This window comes from Rhinolophus sinicus, chromosome 2, assembly GCF_057876585.1.
Source record: "Rhinolophus sinicus isolate RSI-liver-muscle chromosome 2, RSI-T2T, whole genome shotgun sequence".
Taxonomy (NCBI): domain Eukaryota; kingdom Metazoa; phylum Chordata; class Mammalia; order Chiroptera; family Rhinolophidae; genus Rhinolophus; species Rhinolophus sinicus.
In genome coordinates this window covers 135,938,637-135,959,513 of record NC_142502.1, presented here as the reverse complement: position 1 = coordinate 135,959,513, position 20,877 = coordinate 135,938,637, and the positions used below count along the sequence as shown (strand labels likewise).

Below are 20,877 nucleotides of genomic sequence, written 5' to 3'. Positions count from 1 at the left end.
GTTATTTCCAGAAAAGTTTAGCAGTGAGAAAAGAGAAATCCAAGGATAATTTTATCAAGGAAAGGAAGTAATTTCCTACAAGGTCTGGTTTCAAGCTTTCCCAAGCAATTTGCCTCCAGGAATAAGTTTGATCCATTTAGCATTCCTGCTTCTCAGGGCAGATGAGAGGGCAAGATTCCTTCTGTGTGAGAAAGAACCAAAATAGTGCCCAAAGTGTTAAAAACAGTGTGATCAATTATTCAGTAATTTTACTTCTGGGAGTTACTTTAAGTCAATGATTTAAAAATGGACAGAATGATTTACATGTAAGAAGGTTTATCACTCTATGATTTATGATGAAAAATGGGAAATTTCCTGAAAGTCTCACAGGAGTGTATCGCTAAATAAATTATGAAAAATTCAATGTGATCATTTAAAATCTCACATCCAAGGGATATTTTAGAATATGTGGACACATTAGCCTTCCTGGATTTGTTTTACAGAAATTGAAGCCTGTTAAGGGTATCTTGCTAGGTAGGATAATGGCCCTCCAAAGATGTCCACATCCTAATCCCCAGAACTTGTGAATATGTTGTCTTACATGGCAAAAAAGGCTTCACAGATGTGATTATGGTTAAGGATCTTGAGATGGGGAAACTATCCTTGATTATCTGGGTGGGTCCAATGTAATCACAAGAGTCCTTTTTAGTAGAGAAACTTTCTCCATTGTATTTAGACAGAGATGTTGCTGACCTTGAAGATGGGGCCACGAGCCAAGGAATGTGGGAGGCCTTCTAGCATGTGAGAAAAAAAAAAAAAAAAAAGGAAATTGACTTTCCCACAGAGACTCTGCAGGGGAACATGGAAGTGCTAATACTTTGGTTTTAGGCTATGTTGGATTTCTGACTTACAGAACTGTAAGATAATACATTTGTGTTGTTTTAAACCATTATGTTGGTGATAATTTGTTACAGCAGCATAGAAATTTAATGCAGTTTCTCTTTATGCAAGAGAGAGAGAGAGAGATTCTCTCTAGACTGGAAAAATAGTTCCTCCATGGAAGACACGGAGGTTATGAGAACAAAGAGGGCATGGGTCTGAGAGAAGATGGCAAGAGCCTGAGGGGAAGCAGTTGTACCATGAGTCCAAATGCTCATATATGAAATCAGGGCCTGAAGAATAGTTTGGAAGCAGCAAAAGTCTACTAGACTTAAAGAGGCCACGCGGAGAGAAACGAAGAATGTCACAAGGTGATGCTAATTTCTTATCCCTTACTTCTTTCCTCCAACACTTTGATACTTCATAGACTCAGAAGTTCACCTCATCCTAGAGAAGAAATGAAGAGAGGAGCTCTGAAAAGGCTGAGGTTAAAGATTGAATTTTCTTGCCAAACCAGTGAGAAGAGGGCCAAATTATATGTTGAGGAAAAGAAAATGAAGGAAGTTATATTTTTGTACAGTTGAGTTTACAGCTTGACAAGATAACACACAGAATCAGATTATCAAATCAAACTCCTAAGAACTAGAGATCTAACCCTGTATCAAACTTTGCTGGTAACTTCAAGAGGCATGTAGATCAAGAGGCACAGATGAAGCAAAGAGGGTCTGAGACATCAAGGGTGATTCTTCATGTACTTTCCCACATTGGCCACACTTTCTTTGGCCAGAATAATAGATCAGGTCTCCAAGCAAGATTTTGTGGGGTTTTGACAAAATAGGCACTGTGTAAAATATGAAACATTGTCATTTTATACCCCAGCTATTATATATCTAATGTGACATTCTTTTAAATTAATTTGTTAATTAATTTTAAAGTTATATTTAGCATACAATATTATATGAGTATCAGGTGTACAACATGATGATATTACGTTCAAATACCTTACAAAGTGATTATCAAGATAAGCCTCGCCACCCTCTGCTAATGTGACATTCTTAAGGAAGCCATGACTCAATAGATGTATTTATTGTAGTAACTAGGTTTATTTACTATAGAAGTAACTAATCCTTTAGCCATGGACATCTGTCCAGTAACAGTATTGTGTAGATAAGGTCTCTTTCTCTTAGGAAATATCATTAGAAATTACCCAAAGGTCCAGTTGAAAAGAAGGTTAGGTATCTTTTTTTCTAGCTTTTCTTTTACCTATCCTTTTTTGTTACCTTGGGGGCACTCCTCCAGTAAAGGGAGTGGGTGGATCTTAGGCCTGTGGCTTTAACTCCTTTCTCTCATCGGCTACTATGTAACAACTATGGTAACTATTATTATTGACATATTCCAAAAAAGAAAAAGGGCTTTAGAAGTTAGGAAAGTCGATTTGGAATACAAAAGACAATGCAGAGCATACTCTTAAGTACAGTTCTTAATGTTTAAGGTGTCCTCGATTTCTATGCCAGGTATTGACATTATTATAATGTACAAAGTTTTAATGTGTGTGGCACATTTAAAGTCAGGGGAAAATCTGGGATTGACCTTTTTGTATAACTAATTCGTAGAATTGTATAGTGAATTCCTTGATAGCATGGATATAAAGTGTCAGATGGAGTAGAAACCTTGCTTACGGTCCACTCTCTCGCCAGAGGTGTGTGGGGAGGGTGAAATGAAAAAATAGGTCATCACTGACTCTTCTGTGTCCTAGGACATTCCTGTGGAGACTTCGGAAGGGAAAGTTATGGAACAAGAAAGAGTCAGGACAGTAAACACTGTGACAGGTGCTTAATCTTTCTTTGCTGATTGATGTGAATGCCTCTAGGGAGAGCAACTGATAACTCAAGTAATTTTTTGACTTTAGGAGTAAAGAACATTCAGTAAAGAGTAGTTGAGGCCAGAGTGATGGATTATTCCCTTCCCTCCCCAGTTCAACACACACACACACACACACACACACACACACACACACACCACCTTTAATATTTTCCTCACTCTAGGTTCTAGAAGAAGAGGGGGTAGGATGGACTTCACGCCAGAAATTGTCCCCTGGGTCAGTGGGAGAGGAACAGAGATCAAACAGTCTTCTAGATAGAGAAAGTTGTGGGGACCATCATTTTAGGGCTCCTTTAGTAGCATCGTTTACTGCTATGTGGCAGGTATAGTCTCTGAACTTCATTTTCCATCTCTCTTGCTGCAGAGGACCAGAGTACTTTATCTCCAAATTGATGGTACCTGCAAGATAATCTAGAAGTGATTTTTCCGTTCTAGAATATTGATTGAGAATATATATAAACTCTCCATTCTATGTCTTTTCATTTGTAGTTTTTTTCTATTTAAAAAGTAAATCTATAGTCATCGAACCACTATTGGTAAAATAGGTTTTGCAGCAAGTCTGAGACTTTTAGCTCCATTGAAACTGCATTGTTTCTATGCTTTTCAAGTTCTCAACTAGTAACCAACCTACTTTTGAACATTTGGAACATAACCCATTTGTAGCCTGGAAATGTAAATAAGTCCCAATATAATTATCAGACCCACTTATTCATAAGTGTCATTCCTTGAACTAATTTCCATGTTCACTCTTGCTGGCAGCACACACCCTTTAATGACCTAGATGCCCCTATTAGATTGGCCTTTTGCTCCAGCAGGCCATGACACCTTGAAACATTCAGCTGAGAATTAATAATCTACCATAATAATTAGCAACCCAGTAGAAATGAAAAGATCACAGCAGAAGTCATAGCGATTTATTTAAGAGCAAATTATTAAGTAGGTATTCAAGATTGTTTCTATGCTCTGAACCTCAGGGAGTGTTCTTGTAAATTGCAAGCTTTCTCTCTCCAACTTAAAAAGACCCAATAGTAGCAGTAATTATATTCTTTCTTTGGAGGGAAAATATAGACATTCAATTAGGATGGCTGCCTTGATCAAAATATAGTCTCAGTTGTATGTGAACAAACCACACACACACATGCACACACGCACACAGACTCACACACATATACACACAATGAAAGCAGTGGCTGGTGGGGTTTTTCAATTGATAACTCCACAATATCACCAAGAATTCCATAGCACATAAATGCAAATACACAGAAAAAAAAATGAGCATTTTATGGATGAATACAATCCTGACTCTGATTTATAGCTGTATAGTGAAAAATATGGCATTTAACTACAAATAGCTCTGTTAGTAGTATGGTGATGGTGAAAGGATGATATTTCCTAGTACTAAAAAGAGACAAGCAGATTTTAATGCCACTTCTAACTGGGACCAGAATGTCTGATATTGTTCTGCTCACAATGAATATAATTCAAGTGTCTTCTTTTAGTAGAGGAATGTTTCCTGCAATGTAGAACAGAATAGCTAGAACAGGAAATCACAAAATTTAAATCAGATTTACTAAACAAGTAAGTTCATTTTCTCAGCATACTCACGTTTTAAAGTCAGACATTTGGGAACTTTGCTAATCCAATTCTATCTGATATTACCCCAAGATTTTATTTCCATTCCCTTTGAAGAGCCTGTCTGTTCAGACATATATATATAGCTCCTTAGATTTCCTTAGTCTTGTCTGCTCTGCAGTCCTAGCCACAGCTGCCTGACTCTGAGGAGGCCATGCAGTTTTATTACAGTTAAGGCCGGAAGAGCTAGTCTTATTATAAACCCAAGTTTGAAAGTTTTTCTTGTTGTCAATTTTAACAATATAATAAGAAGAGGAAATGGGAGAGAAAGAAAGAGGGGGAGAGAGAGAAAGGGAGAGAGAACAAAACAAAACTTTAATCCAGCAGTCGTGAAATTACCTTCAGCCAAGAGAGGAAAGACATTTCTCCAAGATTTATCCTGTGTTCTATGCTACAAGATGAAAAAACAATATTTTGGTTTTTTAAATTATTCCCTTCAGAAAAAGGTCTATGTCATGGTTTATTCTCATGATTTTACAAAACGCTACTCATTTTTCTTTCTTGTTCTCTCTTTTCTTTTTTCTTTTTTTGAAAGAAAAGATTTCTCAGACTGTTAGAGTACTTGATAATTGCCATTGGTCAGAAATAACTTACTCTTTTAGCCAGTTTGTGGAGAGGAAAATAGTAAGAAACACATAAATGATGAGTCTTTAAAACCTTTGCCAGAAAAGACCAAATCTTCCAACAGGATGTTACTACCCAACACGACAGTCTTTTCTGATCCAATTGCACAGAATTATTTCTTTCTACTCTGTTGAAAACCACTCACTGGCCAAAGGACTTCTAATTTTTTTGACAGAATAAGCTCTAGAGAAATTATAGTTGACAAAAGAAGTCCTTTCTAACGGTTAAAGTTGAGAATTAAGTTAGAATTTCCTGGTGTAAGTTGGCCATACAGAGATTTTATATATCTCCTCTCCGTTTAGTTATCACAGCTGAAAAGTGATAACTAAAACCATGAAATAGTGTTACTGATCTTCTTACTATTAATGAATTCTTTTTAATCTTCAAAATACCAGAGGGGTATTTTTGCTTGGGGATAATATTTCCTCACGTGATAATGTTTTGCAATTTATTATCTATTTAGTTCTGTCTCTTCTACTGTCTCATAATTTTGTCAATATCTCTTAGTTTTCCAACATAAAAATTAAAATAAGTTACTATAGGTGTTGATTATACTCATATGTATCACATATTTCAGCCATATTTCCTCAAGTATCTGAGGAAAAAAGTACTGCACAAATTGGTAGTTATTTAATAAATACTTACTGAGTTGGGCTGACCAATTGAGAATACGTTGGGTCTCCTGATAAGCCTTTCACTCCCTACTCTTTTACATGCTTTTAAGTGAGCAATCCTACCCTACATTTACTAATTCACCACAATTTATTCCCATCTGTATCTTCTGCCTGAATTTTCTCAGTAGTCAATAAAACTTCCTGAATTTCAATGCGGTACTTTTGGCGTTGGGAAAATTTTTGTTACTTTCCAATGCAATTTCAGACTAAAGGAAGCTATTGGGAAGTTGTTCCTCTAAAGAAAAGGCACCGCTATGCCTTGAATGAACTCTATTTTTTGCAACAATTTGCTGGAAGGGGAATATGATGTGGTATACCGGAAAGGACTCCTGAACTGAATTTTAATGAAAACTTAGTAAAAGCAGTAATATACCCTTTGTTTGCTTGTTGGTTGGTGTTTTAAAAACAGAACTGAATTAGTCATATTCCATATTATATAGCACACTGTTACATTTTTTTCAATATTCCTCTCTTATTTTATGTACTTATCACACTCCATCCCTATATAAAGTCTCCTCGTCTCATATGTTTGATGCATGAGGATCAAACTAGGATATTTGTATATCCTTGAAAACTATATTGTGTTATTTAGCAAATATTTTAATTCTCTCTAAATAGTATTATAGAGCACATCCTTAAATAACATTGTTCTGTTCAATGTCATTTCATTATATAGTTGATGAGAAGAAACTGCATTCCCAACTGGAGCCACCATCTGTGTGGAGTTTGCACATCCTTCTCACGTCTGTGTGGGTTTTCTCTGGTACTCCAGTTTCCTCTCACTCCCCAAAGATATGCAGGTGAGTTGAATCGGGGTATTTATGTTGTCCCAGTCTGAGTGAGTGTGTGATGTGCCCTGAGATGTAAGGGCGTCCTGTCCAGGGTGGGTCCCACATTGTGCCTTGAGCTGCCGGTATAGATTCTGGTCGCCTATGATCCTGAATTGGAATCAGCAAGTTGGAAAAGAATGATCTTTAAATGTATGTATAACTCACATTTATTTCAATGTAAGGTATTAGAAGTGTTTTGAATCTTTATTTAAAAGTTTGGTGATGTTTTTGTGACAGGAAATATGTCATTGGAACTTAATTCTTGTTTATATAAATTAGTCTATGGTGAAATTGGTTTTCTTATACATCATTTCCCTGAAAGTCACCATTTTCAAGAACATATTGATGTTAACATTTCATGCTTTTCTTTTTTGTCCACTAATTTTACTCAGTGTTCTATCCATTTTACTGTATCATTGCTTAGCTATACTGCATAGTATTATACAGTATGCATCCATTATTTTATTCACTCATTTCTTGAACAATGGGCATCTAGGCTTCTCCCAATTTTTTGAAGCCACAAATACTTTTTATAATCCTTACATATAGCCTTTTTTCAATTTCTGTGACAGTTTCTCAGGGCATATACCCAGGAGTGAAATTGCTGAATTATAGTATGTAATTCATGCATCTATTAACTATTGTCACATTATACTCCAGAATGACTATACAACTTTACATTTCCACTGACTGTGAAGAAATATTTTCATTTCCCCATAGTTCTCTCATGTTTGGTATATGAGTTATCTATTTCTGTGTAACAAGTTATCTCAAAACTTTGTGACTTAAATAAACAATTTTATCTCACAGTTTGTGTGGTCTAGAATCTGGGTATGGTTTAGCTCTGTGCCCCAGGGTCAAGGTCTGTGATAAAGTTATAGGGAAGCTGTGAGCTGGGGTTGTAGTCTCATCTGAAGGCTCAACTAGGGGAGGATTCATTTCCAAGTTATTCACGTGGTTGTTGATAGAATGTAGTTCTTCATGGGCTATTGGACTGAAGGCCTCAATTTCTTACTATCTGTTGGCTAGAGCCCTCTTCTAGTTCCTTGACATTATGGGCCATTCCATAGGACAGCTCACAACATGGCAGCTGTGTTCTATAAGAGCAGTCAAGTGAGAATGAGACAGAGAACAAATGAGTCAGAAGCATTATTTACAATCTCATCTTTGTAATGACATCCTCTCACTTTTGTCACACACACACACACACACACACACACACACACACACACACATATATATATATATATATATATGTATGTATTTTTTTTTTTTTTAGAGGCAAGCTAGTACATCTAGACTCTCTGTTTTCTGCCCCAGCTGAATTGTTAGGAAGCAATTATGCACAGCACTTAAGAGAAGCAGACTTTGGAATTAAATAGCCCTGTATCTGGATCCTGGTTCTGCCTGTGCCTTATTGTGTAATCTCAGGCAAATTACTTACATAAAACTCAGTTTTTTTGTCAGTAAAAGTGAGGATAATACTAGTGCTTATCACATGAAATTATTTTGAAAATTTAACAAAATGAAATATTTAGAAGTACTTAATGTGATGTATATGGCACATATGAATTTTTTAACCAATATTTTCCTCAATTACTTTAATTACAGTATGTCTTTTGTATTGGGATTTATATTGAGAGAATGATGGCAGAATATGCTATTTTATTTCAAAAGTGGAAAGAAATAGAAATAAGAAACAGAAATAAGAAATAGAAATAAGAAATAAGAAGACATGGGATGTTAAGGAGACTACTCAAGAAATCCAGGAAATCATGAAAGATTCTGAGCCTGTCTGGAAGATGGTCAGAAAAAAGATTTTGCTGTAGGATTTGAATATTTTTAAATGCATCATTTGGAGGAGAAAATCACTAGATAGACATGTATTGTTTTAGAAGGTGAAAATGGAGTGTGGGTTTCAGTTATAGGAAACAGTGAATAGAAAGCAGGAAGTAAGCTCTATTTTAAGAAGTTAAACAATTGGCAGAAATAATCCATTTTTATGGGTAAGATGATACTAACTCTTGGTTATTTGGGATTATTGTACTTATTCAAACTTCTCTATTACAAACATAAATATGAGTGAGTCCAATCAATTTTTTGGCTCTTCACTGTGAGTGAGTGATAGAGGCTGCATTTCAGCATGAGGATATAGGAAGTAGAGTAACAGCTACTTTACTTCAGACTTGTGTTTTAGAGGCCGTAAGAACCCAGAGCTGGGGCCAATGGAGCTACCCTGACAAGCGATCTCTCCGTGTGTCCTATGTTTATGAGGCTCCGTGCTGCCTGACTGGTGTTTTACTGCCATACATTATTCATCCCAACATATAGAATAAACTCAGCTCAGTGAACCACTGCCTGAGGGCCCTCAGATGCCAGAGGGGAATATGTGGTTTTGGAATTGTGGGATTTTTTTGTTTGTTTTTATGGGAATAGAGAGAGCCAACTAGCAGTAAGCGCTTGCCACCACAATTCAGTTAGTAAAATATGTGAAGTCAAAGTAGTAGTCAGAGGTTACTTATGACATCAGAAAAATTTCTAGAAAAGACCAGAGTAGCCACAATTAGTTTTTACTTCATTTCTATGTAGACTTTACTTAGATGAATTCTATTTCTGGGCAAAGAATATTCAATTAAGCTGCCCAGTAAGTAGATAAAGAAAATGTGTGAAAAATCTGAACTGTGTCAAAATTCTAAAACATCCTGTTTGAAATTTAAGCTTTTGACAAATAATGAATTAGATAGTAAGGTAGTTAAACTCTCTCAGAACCATATGAAAATAAGTTTATGTGACGAAAATAATCAAGATTGTTAGCAAACATCTGTAAACACAGAGAACACAGACACACATGTATAGAGAGAGACAGAGAGAGAAAAGAAATGAGGGATATTGATATGAAATGAGGTACATTTTTTTTAACAGTAAAAACTTAACTCCCGGTTAAAGCTTTAATATAAACCAGCATTTCCCCAAATTTTTCTTTTTTAAAAATCAACTTTTATTGAAGTATATTGATATACAAAGAACTGCACATATTTAATGTGTACAATTTGATGAGTTTGGACATAATGTAAACACCCATAATACCATCACCACATCAGCAGTAGACATATGTTAACACCTCTCAGAGTTTCCTCGTGTCTGTTTTTTTCCTGTTTTGTGTGTGGCAAGAACACTTAACATGACATCTACACTCTTAACCAATTTCAAAGTGCACAATACCACACTGTTAACTATATGCACTCTGTTGTACAACAGATCTCTAGAACTTATTCATCTAACATAACTGAAACTTCATACTCGTGGAATAACTACTCCCCATTTCTCCCACCCTCAAATCCGTGGAAATCACTATTGTATCCTCTGCTTCTATGAGTTTGATTATTTTAGATGCCTCATATAAGTGGGATCATGCAATATTTGTCATTCTGTACTGGCTTATTTCCCTTAGCAAAATATCCTCCAGGTTCATCCATACTGTCATCACAAATGGCAGGATTTCTCTCTCTTTTAAGGCTGGATACTATTCCATTGTATGTGTATACCACATTTTCTTTATCCATTCATCTGTTGATGGACACGAGCTGTTTCCATATCTTGGCTATTGTAAATAATGTTACAATGACCACGGGAGTCCAGGCATCACTTGGAGATCTTGATTTCAATTCTTTTGTATATATATGTAGAAATGGAATGGCTGGATCATCCAATATTTCTATTTTTAATTTTTTGAGGTACCTCCATATTGTTTTCCATTACTGTTGCACCATTTTACATTCTCACCAATAATGTACAAGGGTCTCTTTCAATTTCTCTACAATCTTGCCAACACTTATTATTATTATTTTTTAATAATAACCGTCCTAATAGGTGTCAGGTGATATTTTATTGTAGTTATCATGTGAATTTCTCTTATAATTATGGTGGGCATCTTTTGTATTGGCTATTTGTATTTTTTCTTTGGATAAACATCTGTTTAAGTCCTTTGTCCATTTTTAAAATTGGGTTTTTTTTTTGGTATTGAATTGAAGGAGTTACTTATATGTTTTGGAAATTAACCCCTTATTGGATTGACGTGACAATCAATGATTGTTTATTACTTATCCTTCCCTACTGATTTTTGTTACTAAATAGTGATATGTATTCATCTTTGGATTTTCTGTCTGTTCTGTAGATTTGATCATTCTTCCTGTGAAAGTTTCACACAGTTTTAATTATGTCATGTTTATAATATATTTTAGAATCTGAAGGTAAGTCACTATAATATTCTTCTATCTCCCCCTGATTTATTTTCTTTTTAATTTAATTCTTCTGGGTGCTGTATCATTAAGTGTGATGCTGGATTTTGACTTAACATAGATATTATCATCTCAATAAGCATGGCTTTATTGTCAATTCACAAATACTTTTCTTTCTTCTGAGAAGATGTTAAAATTTGTTAATTGATTTTTTTGGAAACTATGTAATTGATTATTTCTTTCCCTTTAACAATTTATCTACTGACAAAATATAGTATATCTATAGATTTCCAACTGTTATATCGAGGGGATTCCTGGCTATACCCTTTGGCTATGTTCTAATAATCTACCTTTTTTAAAATTAAATTTATTGAGGTAATATTTGGTTAATAACATTACATAAATTTCAGGTGTACAACATCAAAATTCGATATCTGTATACTCACTACCCAAAGTCTAGTTTCCTTCTGTTACCATGTATCTGACCCTTCTAATAAACTACAAAATTTCACAATAATATTAATAACTGAGTCAGGTCTGCTGTGTGTGTGTGTGTGTGTGTGAGAGAGAGAGAAAGAGAGAGAGAGAGAGAGAGAGAGGTTTCTCAGGACTTTCTATCAATTTTAGGGTTACTTTAAAAAATGAGTTAGGGGTTTACAGTATTCTTCTATGCATTTTAAATAATATTGGAACTAATTATTTTTTGAAAGCTGGAGAGAAATTTACCCTTAACACCTCCTTCTAAACTGTCTTTTCCTGACACTTTTTAAGACAATATTTTCAATTTCTTCCAAATTTGTTTATCATTTCTTGTTTTAGATCACTAATTGAATCAATTTTAATAATTAGTACTTTTCTATTAATTTAAATTATTTCAGTGTAATTCCAATGATCAAGAAAAGATGGTTTCTGTTCTTTTATTGAAATAAAAATGTAATTCAATCTGGATAAGCTTTAGGTGAAGCAAGAAACTGGGAACAGTATTTTTGACCTCACACTAGTCAGAGTGGGCAACTCAAAACAAAAGGAGAAACACGTAATTCCCCTGTTCATTTTCCCCCAAAGGTTTCCCATTGCACTTGGGATAAAAATACAAAATTCTTCCCATGAGGAAAGTTCTGCATAATCTGAACCTTCCAGCCTACATTGGTCTTGGCCTTATGTTGTTGGGTGGTCTCACCGTGCTCAGGGCAGACAAACTTGTTCTTTTACACCAGAAGCTCTTGCCTGCCTTTCAGCTTTTGCCCATGCTCTTCCCTTTGCCTGGAACACTCTTGGCTCCCTGCTGCACTTAGCAAAATCCTACCTCCCACCATTCAGTTCTCAGCTTAAAGAAATGCCACCATCTCGGTGACACCTTCCTGTCCCCTCTGTATTAAGTTTCCATGTGATACTCTGTGCTAAGGCCCTAGTTAATCTCATGAACTCTGGGAGCAGAATGGGTTCAAATTCTGCAGCTGCCATTTATTAGCCTTGTTTGTGTTCCTGGGCAAGTTATTTACCCTCTCTATATTTGAGTTTCCCCATTTTAAAAATAGGGGTAAAAGTAATACCTACTCCCCGAGGTGATTGTGAGGGTTACATGAGTTAATATACCTCTGATGAACTTAAAATAGTGCTTTGTACATGTAAATATTTTCAGGTTTAGACATTGCTACTATTATTTCTTTTATAAATGAAGTTTCTATAACTATGCATTTGTAGGAATGCTGGTTCCCTGTCTTTTTGTTCCACTAAAACAAGCTTCATGAGGGGAGGGTCTCAGTTTATTTATCACTATATGTTATTTTCTGGCATATATTTGTTGAATGCATAGTTATTCATTGCTCCATTTCTTTATGTGTTCATTTCTTTAGACTTTTTATACTCTTGTAAACTTTGGTAATGCTTTTCAAGAGACATTTCCCTTTCATTTAATAGGCAAAAATTAAGGCGCTGACAATTTTATCTCTATTTTAATGGTATAGTTTAATATCTTTAGCTACTGTGTTCCTCAAGCACTTTCACCAGACATCCAGTTTTATGGTGCAGGGGCTGGTTTAATACAATGAAGTGGTTATCACACGATCTCTTGCTGCAATACTTGTTTTCTTTCTTATTTGTCCTCATCTTGAATCCTTCGGATTTCACAGTAGATACTAGCTAAATGGGCTGGAGAAGAGGCAATTTCTCATTGTTGACAACATTCAGCATCAAACACCATAAAACGCTTCCCTCACTTTGCCTTCTGGCGTCCCTCATCACCTGGGTGCTTTGGTTGCACCGTTGGACATGTCCATGTTATTTCACCTTCTTAGCGCATACAACATTGGTGACACTTTCAGCCTCTGGGAACCTCTATGATACATGCTTGCCAGTTCACTCTGTGAAACATTCAGTTGAGCAAATGAAAAATAGCACATGGGACCGAGATCCTGGTAGAGCACTTTTTCATAGTTATTGGGAATGACAGCAAGTGGAAGAATGCTCACCACTGCTGTGAGGACATGCCACTCACTACATAGAAATGAAATACTGTCCCTGCTAACTTGGGTGCTCCCGTAACAAACACAGAGAGGAAGTTGTCAACAGAGATGCAATTCTCAGCCTCTGCTTCTTCTGGTTGTAGCTCCTTCCCCAGTACCCATCGCTATCAGCTGCCTTCCCTGGACATACTAAGCAAAACTTGCCTGTTCTTCCTTTTTCTGGACATAAATAATTTAATATGAACTCAGCCCAACTTTGGCAAAGACTATATGAATTCCCAACATGAGACGAAAACACTTTCTACAGTGACGATGAACAAATGGAGGAGAATAGAAACTGGAGAAGATTTAGGAGTTCAAGAAAGGATGCCCATCAGAGTCAGCATCTTCCTGTGAAGCAGATTTTCTGGGGGAAATAAAACACAACTATGAAAAATGTTGAACTTGCATCACCAATGACTGCTGAGAGAACTTAGCATCTATAAAAGCAGAGAATGCCATCAGGACAAAGAAGGAAATATCTAGAAAGATTACTTGACCCCAAAAGCTACCCTTGAAGTGATGTCATTCCCTTTTTCTTAGGCCATGATAATAATTCCATCCAGGGTAAGACATTTAAATGGCAAATCGCTATATTTACTGAAGAAGTCACCATCTTCATCCCTATCTAAATTTGCTATAATTCCTTTTCCCATTTAGTGCAAAAAAACAAAACAAAACAAAAAAACTTCATCTCCAAAATGAGAAAAACAACCTTATTTCCAGCGACATTGGTGTCCTAGGTTCTGATGCCCAGTGGAAGGGTCTGGGTCTTCTCCCTTGGAAAGTATTCACATTATATGCATGCCAAGAAACTAACAATACCACTGTATTAGTTTCCTAGGATTGTCTTAACAACGTACCACAAACTGAGTGGCTTATAAAAACAGAAATTTATTTTCTCACAATTCTGGAGGCTAGATGTCTTAACTCAAGGCATTAGCAGGACCACGATATCTTTGAAGTCTCTAGGGGAGGATCCTTTCTTGCTTCTTTCTAGTTTCCGGTCATTGTTCACAATCCTTGGTATTCCTGGGCTTATTCAATTTCAACCTCTCTCATCACATGTTTGTGTGCTCAGTATCTTTTATTTGATGCTCTCTTTGTGTGTCTGTATGTCCAAATTTCCTTCTTCTTACAAGGGCATCAATCATTGGATCAGGGCCCCCCTATTCTAGTATGACCTCATCTTAAATTGATTATGTCTTCAAAGACCTTATTCCTAAATAAGGTCATGTTCATAAGTATTGGGGATTAGGACTTCAACAAGTCTTTTTGGGGCACACAATTCTATCCACTATGGCTACCTAGCAACTATATATCTGACAGTCATCTGATGAGGCGTTTTCTTGATCCGCAGCTTCTGTTCTGCTAGATCCAAGAGGATATTTATCATTCCGAGGTATTTCTTAAACATACCTTGCCAAAACATTTTTCTAAACTATATGATTTAAAATCTCCTCCAAACCTTCTCTCAGATTTGCAGGGAACTAAGCTACTACCAAACCATCTAATACATATTTTAGTAAAGACTTAAATCCAGTACCCTCAGTGGTAAATATGCAGTAGTAAAATTTGTACGTCAGTCTTTTATAAAAGTCGGTGGTACCAATAGTTAGGTTACTAGTGACTTGATGATACAAATTCAAGTATAGTGACCACTATATTGTGCATGATATGCATTGCAATTTGTTCTTGGATCTCCTGAACCTCTACTTATCACAGACCATATCATCTGAAACTCACCTGTTTTCAGCACTTTGTGTACCAAATTACCTCCTAAGGTAAAGGGTGAGTGTTTGACAGCAGATACATTTTAATTTCTTTTGTTTTGATGATACAGTAGGGTTATTTTTCTTGTTGTTCTTGTTATTGTTTTTTTTTTGTGTGTGTGTTTTTTTTTACTTAAGGCCTGCATGTCAACAGCTATGGATCAGTAAACACCAGAGTTCTCTTTAATCTTAAAAGCTCTGTTGGTCTGTTGCTGGATATAAATTAGGATCAACTTCTTCTGGGCAATAAAACATTAGTTGTTCATTTTATGATGTGTTGTATTGCTATAGAACAGGTAAAATGCCTTGAGGATATCAGCTAATCCTAGGGTTGAGAAATCAGTGTGTCTGTTAGGTTACATTACACCAGTCCATCATGCTGTCATTGAAACAAGGTTCCTGTCACCTCATTGTAGTTGGGCAATATATTTGTTTGGGGGCCTGGCTCACAGTCCTTATTCACCACAATTTCAGTCACTGACTGTGGGGGAGGAAGCATTTTCCTCTACCTTTGTAGGTTCTTTTAATTGGTCTAATAATTAAATCAACATGAGACAGATTAACAGGAAGAAAATGACCAAATTTAAATATATACATATGTATGGGAACCCCCAAAATATGAGAGGTTCAGAGACATAAAGGTAAAGTGAGGTATATATGACATCCTAAGCCAAAGAATGTGGAAAGGGACGTCAGAGGGGAGGAGGGTAATTCACAGGATAAGAAGAGCAGATGTTCAGTTATTAGAAGTTTGTCCTGCCATATATAGGTCATAAAAAGTTACGTGTGGTAATAAATGTTATGGGCAAGGCTCCAGTTTCAGTTCTTTAAAGGAGAAGTAAATGTTTCTCTTGAGCCCACAAGGTCTCGATTACCTTCAGCTCAAAATAATCCACAGGCCAAAGTGGCACATCTGGAGAGGCCTATTTACTACTCCTTCACTACTGAGGAATAATTGTCTTATCAATTAAAATAAGACAAGCATACAATTTTGCATCTTGGTCTCCATCATCAGTGCTAATCCTAAATTTGGTGGGAATTCTCCCCCACTAAACTTCCACAGTCCCTCTGGGACAGGATAATATTCCCTTACAGATGCCCCCTGCATGACAATTTCAGTTGTTTGAAATTCCCATAGATGCAGTTCCTCATTGTGTTAGTGTGTCAGTTCTGAGATGACAGGGGGGAATGGCAAAGTCCTGGGACACACCACAGTGGTGTTAAAAGATAATTTTGAAGGAAAGGTTAAATCACGAGTCTCATATACACATCAAATAGATACAAGTTAAAGACTTTTTTTAAAAACTCACAATCAGTGAGGAAATCAGGCAGATGATAAAACTGGTTCAAAAGAGAACCCAAAGAACAAAAAAACATATAGATCAAGAATATTGAAGTGAACACGCAGGTAGAGGCAAAACTGGATTTCCCATTGGGGAGAACTATGAAGATTAACAAATTGAAGAAAAGAGACAGTGGAGAAGATTTAGCATCAAAAAAAGGATGCTCATCTGCGTCAGTGTTGATTGAACCTCTACTAGACAGGAAAAATTCAAATATATATAGACAAGAATTAATTTACCTTGCTATCAGTTATCCTCAGTGTGCAGAGTTGTAAAGTAGCTTTTAGAGAATCAGATAACCCAGAGTCTAGACAATGTATAGTTTTCCCCTGAAGTCCACATTTTCCCCTACAGTGGAAAGATTTAACTATGTCCAGGTTTAGAAGTCTTTCTGGGGTTTTCGGTATATTAGTTTATAACATTACAAATAATATCCTCTATGCTATTGTGGAAAAAATATGGATGTTGAGGGAGATGTACTTATATGTCTCTGGGGTGTACAATGAGCAGAAAGAGAAGGAAGCATGACTGGTTGAGAGAATGGGAGAGAGAGAGGAAGAGAGAGAGGGAGAGAGAGAGAGAGAATCAGAAGGAACCAGCTGCACTTAACAGGTATTGGTGCTAGACCTTCAAGGACCAGTCTAAATCATGACAGTGCATAGATTGCCAGAGACTCGCAGGTGAGCAAACTGTCTCAAAGTTCCTCTCTAAACAGTAAAGCTCTGTAAACTTTCCCATGCATCCAGATATCTTCTTGGGAGGCACACAGGGAGAAGAAACCTTCTTGAAAGAAGAGCAGCCCTGATAGGAAGATTAATTTTGAACTGAATAATTTCTCAAAAGTGACTATTAGAATAAGTACACATAGTAGACTAGAAGAGGCCAAACTTCTCTAAATTACCAAACTTATTTCTTCTATCATCATCAGGAATGGGATTTCAAGAGCAAGATAACATTAATTCTAAATAATATGAAACACCATTAAAAACACATTTTAGGTATGGTGTTTACATTTTAACCCACCCATTGAGTACTCAGGAGACATAAAAACACATCATTCTTATTTTTCATAATTTTTTTCCACACCAGCAAGTACTTGGAAATTTTAAACAACGGATACTTTTTTCTTGCCAGTATATTGGAGTTGGTTTGATGGTTATTTTATTGGGACTACATTGGTTACAGAAGAAAAGATTCTGTAATTTTATATGTTCACATTATTGCTAATAATTAATTATTGACTATTAATATAATTAATGAAATATAATGCAATTAATTTTAATCTTTATTTTATAAATGATACCATCCTGAGCATACTTATTGGTTTTCAATATTTTTTCAGTGATTCTTGAATATTCAAGGTAGACTGTCACACATGCAAACAATGCTTTATTCTTCTTGTCAATGTATATGCCCATTATTTTTTATTTTAAATCTCAAACAACAGTGAATAATATTGTTATATTCAGGTTTAATTTCTTGTTTCTTTTTTACTTCAGTGGGAAAAATCATGAGTTTTACCTTTAAGTATAGCGTTAGTTGACTTTTTTTAATATTGAATTTATTCAGCAGGTCACAAATGTAATTTTTGACTTGTAGTTGTCTAAAGCTATAAAAAATCAGAAGGAAATGTTGAGTTTTTCTCCTTGGCTTATTAAAGTAATGAATTATATTGATAGTGATCATAATATTAAACCATTCATATTTCTGAAACAAAACCCCTTTGGTCAAAGCATATTGTTCTTTAATAGAGTGCTGCATTCTATCTGCTATTTTTATTTGATTTCTTTGTCATTTATGTTTTATTGAATTGAGGTCAGCAAATACAAACTACAATTTCTATACTTTGGAATGTATTGAAGTTTGCTTTATGACTGAATTTATCAGCTGTTTTTTATAAATGTTCCTTTGCGATTTAAATAGAATGTGTTATATGTAGAGGGCATATAATTTAATTGTAGATAAATCTATTAAATTTAGTTCATAGAATTATTATTATAGGCACTTTGTTCTTTATTTTTGATTTTGTTAATTTGTCCAAGGCCGAGAGCTCTATGTCAGTCTCCTTTTATGCTGATGGCTTTGTCAGTTTCCCTTTGATTACACACACATTTACTAAACTTCTATTGCAGCTTAGGCTTTTCCACCCACTCTAATATGCTGTTTATGTGCATTTATGTCTACCTGCCTGGTATTTTTCTTTCCCTAACTGTACCTAGGCCATTGCTGTGCTCACATTAGGTGCTGGATAGACAGTACTCACAAATTGATTTTATCTTATTCCCTGAGAAATGTTCTGGACAGGAATAAGTTGAACTGATTTCAAGTTTAGTATTGCAACCATTACAGTAATATTCGTATGGTTTATGCCTCACACTCCTATCACTGATAATTTACCTATTGCATTAAGACATCTCTTATTTTTCCTTCTATAGTACAAGCCTTGGCTACTAATTAATATACTCTAAAGAAAGAGTCCGAAAAAAGGTGGTTCCTAATAAATTATTTTTGTACTTGCAGTTGGATTCTGCAAAAATTCTGCTGTGGCAGGAATTTCTTTAGGTCCTCTAAAAAGAGAAGCAAACCAGTCATGCTGAGAGAATTTAACATCAGCTTTATTCATTTAGCTAACATTTGCCCTTCCTGCAGCATCTGTATTATTTCCCAGAAATTCTGCTTTGCAAAACCTAGTGAGAATGGTAAGTTCCTGAGTGGAGCTATAGTTAAAAATAACTCCCTGTTAACTGTTAATAAGCATTAGTGTAGCAGACGCCCAATGGTATAGCAATCTAATTCAGACAGAGTCAAAGACACTTGTGCTAAAGGGCATAAGCCTTTAGAATCTTTTTCCACTTCCCCTTTCTTGTGTCTTACTGAGGAATTAGTATAAAGACTTGCCCCTTCTTTGAGGTTGGGTAGCTTTGTGTGCATTTTGACTCTTCTCTTTTTACTAGTCAAAAAACTTTTATTTGATAGTGGCTATTTCCTCAGATTCTATATTTATCCTTATTAAGAGAAAGTCTTTAAGCATTATAGTTTTGATGGTAACTGGTTACAATGACTGTGATAGATAAGGGGAAGGTAAAGAATTCTTGTTTATCTGTTATTTAAAAAAGTCTATGTAACTCAGGAGTTTTTGTACCTATGCTGACCAGTAGAAAGAAAATAAAAGGACTAAAAATTTTGTATGATAAAGGAAATTATAAATTGCCTGATTGGTGCTGGTATATGTCATGGGATATATTTTTAAGGCTGTCGCAAGTCTAGAGATAGAAGGGGGAAATGATGAGAGGAGATTGGAGAATATATTATATATATTAGGTAGGGTTTTCCTAGGAATTGCCTCAAATCAGGGGTGAGTGCTCTTTCCAGATGAAAGTGTATTTTTTTATTTAATTGAAATCAAATAGAAGCTCATGAGTACTGGCCGTGGTCAGAGGTATTCCCATGCCCATTTATTCTTTAGTAAATGCAACACCCAAATGACATACATATATTACCAACACTACTTTCAGACCTACAGGTCGAGGAGCCTGTTAAAGGGTCTTGTGTTCTAATTGCTTTTTCTTTCTTGATGATTGGGGATGAAAGAGAAGAGAGGTACTATAATCCACAGGGCTCTGAATTGCTGGGCCGGACAGGGCAGAGACAGTGAAGCAATGATAACATCTATCTCCATCTTTCCAGGGCTTAACCGTATTATAAATGGGGAGTGGGGATGAGGGTCCTTGCCAGGCAATCTTACTAAATCTTAAACAAAGCAGCACGTTTCTCCCTCCATAAGTTTAGGAGACACACACTCTATAGGTATAGGCAGTAAAAGTATGGGTTTTGCATATACTGTTCATACTTCTTGTTACTAAACAGAGAGTTATCTTTACAAGAATGGGAACAGCTACCAATGGCACACTTGGGGACTATGGTCCCTCATTATCAAGAAAGACAAAACCATCATGGCTGACACCAGAAAAAATTCATGTCTTTAGGGAGAATTTTCCTGAATATTCCCTAAACTGGATCTCACATATGAATTCTGTATGAATGCTGGCTTTTTGTGTGAAGCACTGAAGCAGGGACTACTCCGTTCCCACATGCTAGTAGGAATCATGAGGTTAGTAAAATCTACGTTCTGTAATTTGGCAGGCTTCTAACTTTCGTATATTATCCTGTGAGCCTAAACCTCATGTTTTGAAGGAAAAGATTGGGCCAATTAAATAAATACTTAGAGGGGATAGGACTTTTGAAGCCCATTGATTTGGTATACATAGTTCATATGTAGCAACAGAATCAAGAATGTCACTACAAAAAGACATACAAATACTATAAAAGGAAACGTCTGACACAAATCCAGAAACCTTATTGGGTATGAAGAAGACCACAATTTTGGAGGAAAAGATAAAATTTCTCATATTAGGTGATTGATTACCTAAAACTAGTATTGCTTTGTATTAGGTTTTTTTTAATCTCTATATTATTATTTCTATATGTTATTATTATTTAAAGTTTTAAAAATTATTCTTC

General features: G+C 35.7%; 1 protein-coding gene across 3 annotated transcripts in view; it reads left to right on the top strand.

The window, feature by feature from the left end:
• Positions 1–20,877, top strand: part of LOC148758918 (uncharacterized) — a 933,397-nt gene that overhangs the window by 269,699 nt on the left and 642,821 nt on the right. For all 3 annotated transcript variants that reach the window (XR_016020439.1, XR_016020438.1, XM_088796071.1), the window contains one exon: positions 6,346–6,469. Coding sequence is in view for 1 of the 3 variants with exons in the window: in XM_088796071.1 (XP_088652197.1) it covers positions 6,346–6,469 (124 nt within the window). In the remaining 2 variants the exon portion in view is untranslated. The remainder of the gene's footprint in view (positions 1–6,345; positions 6,470–20,877) is intronic.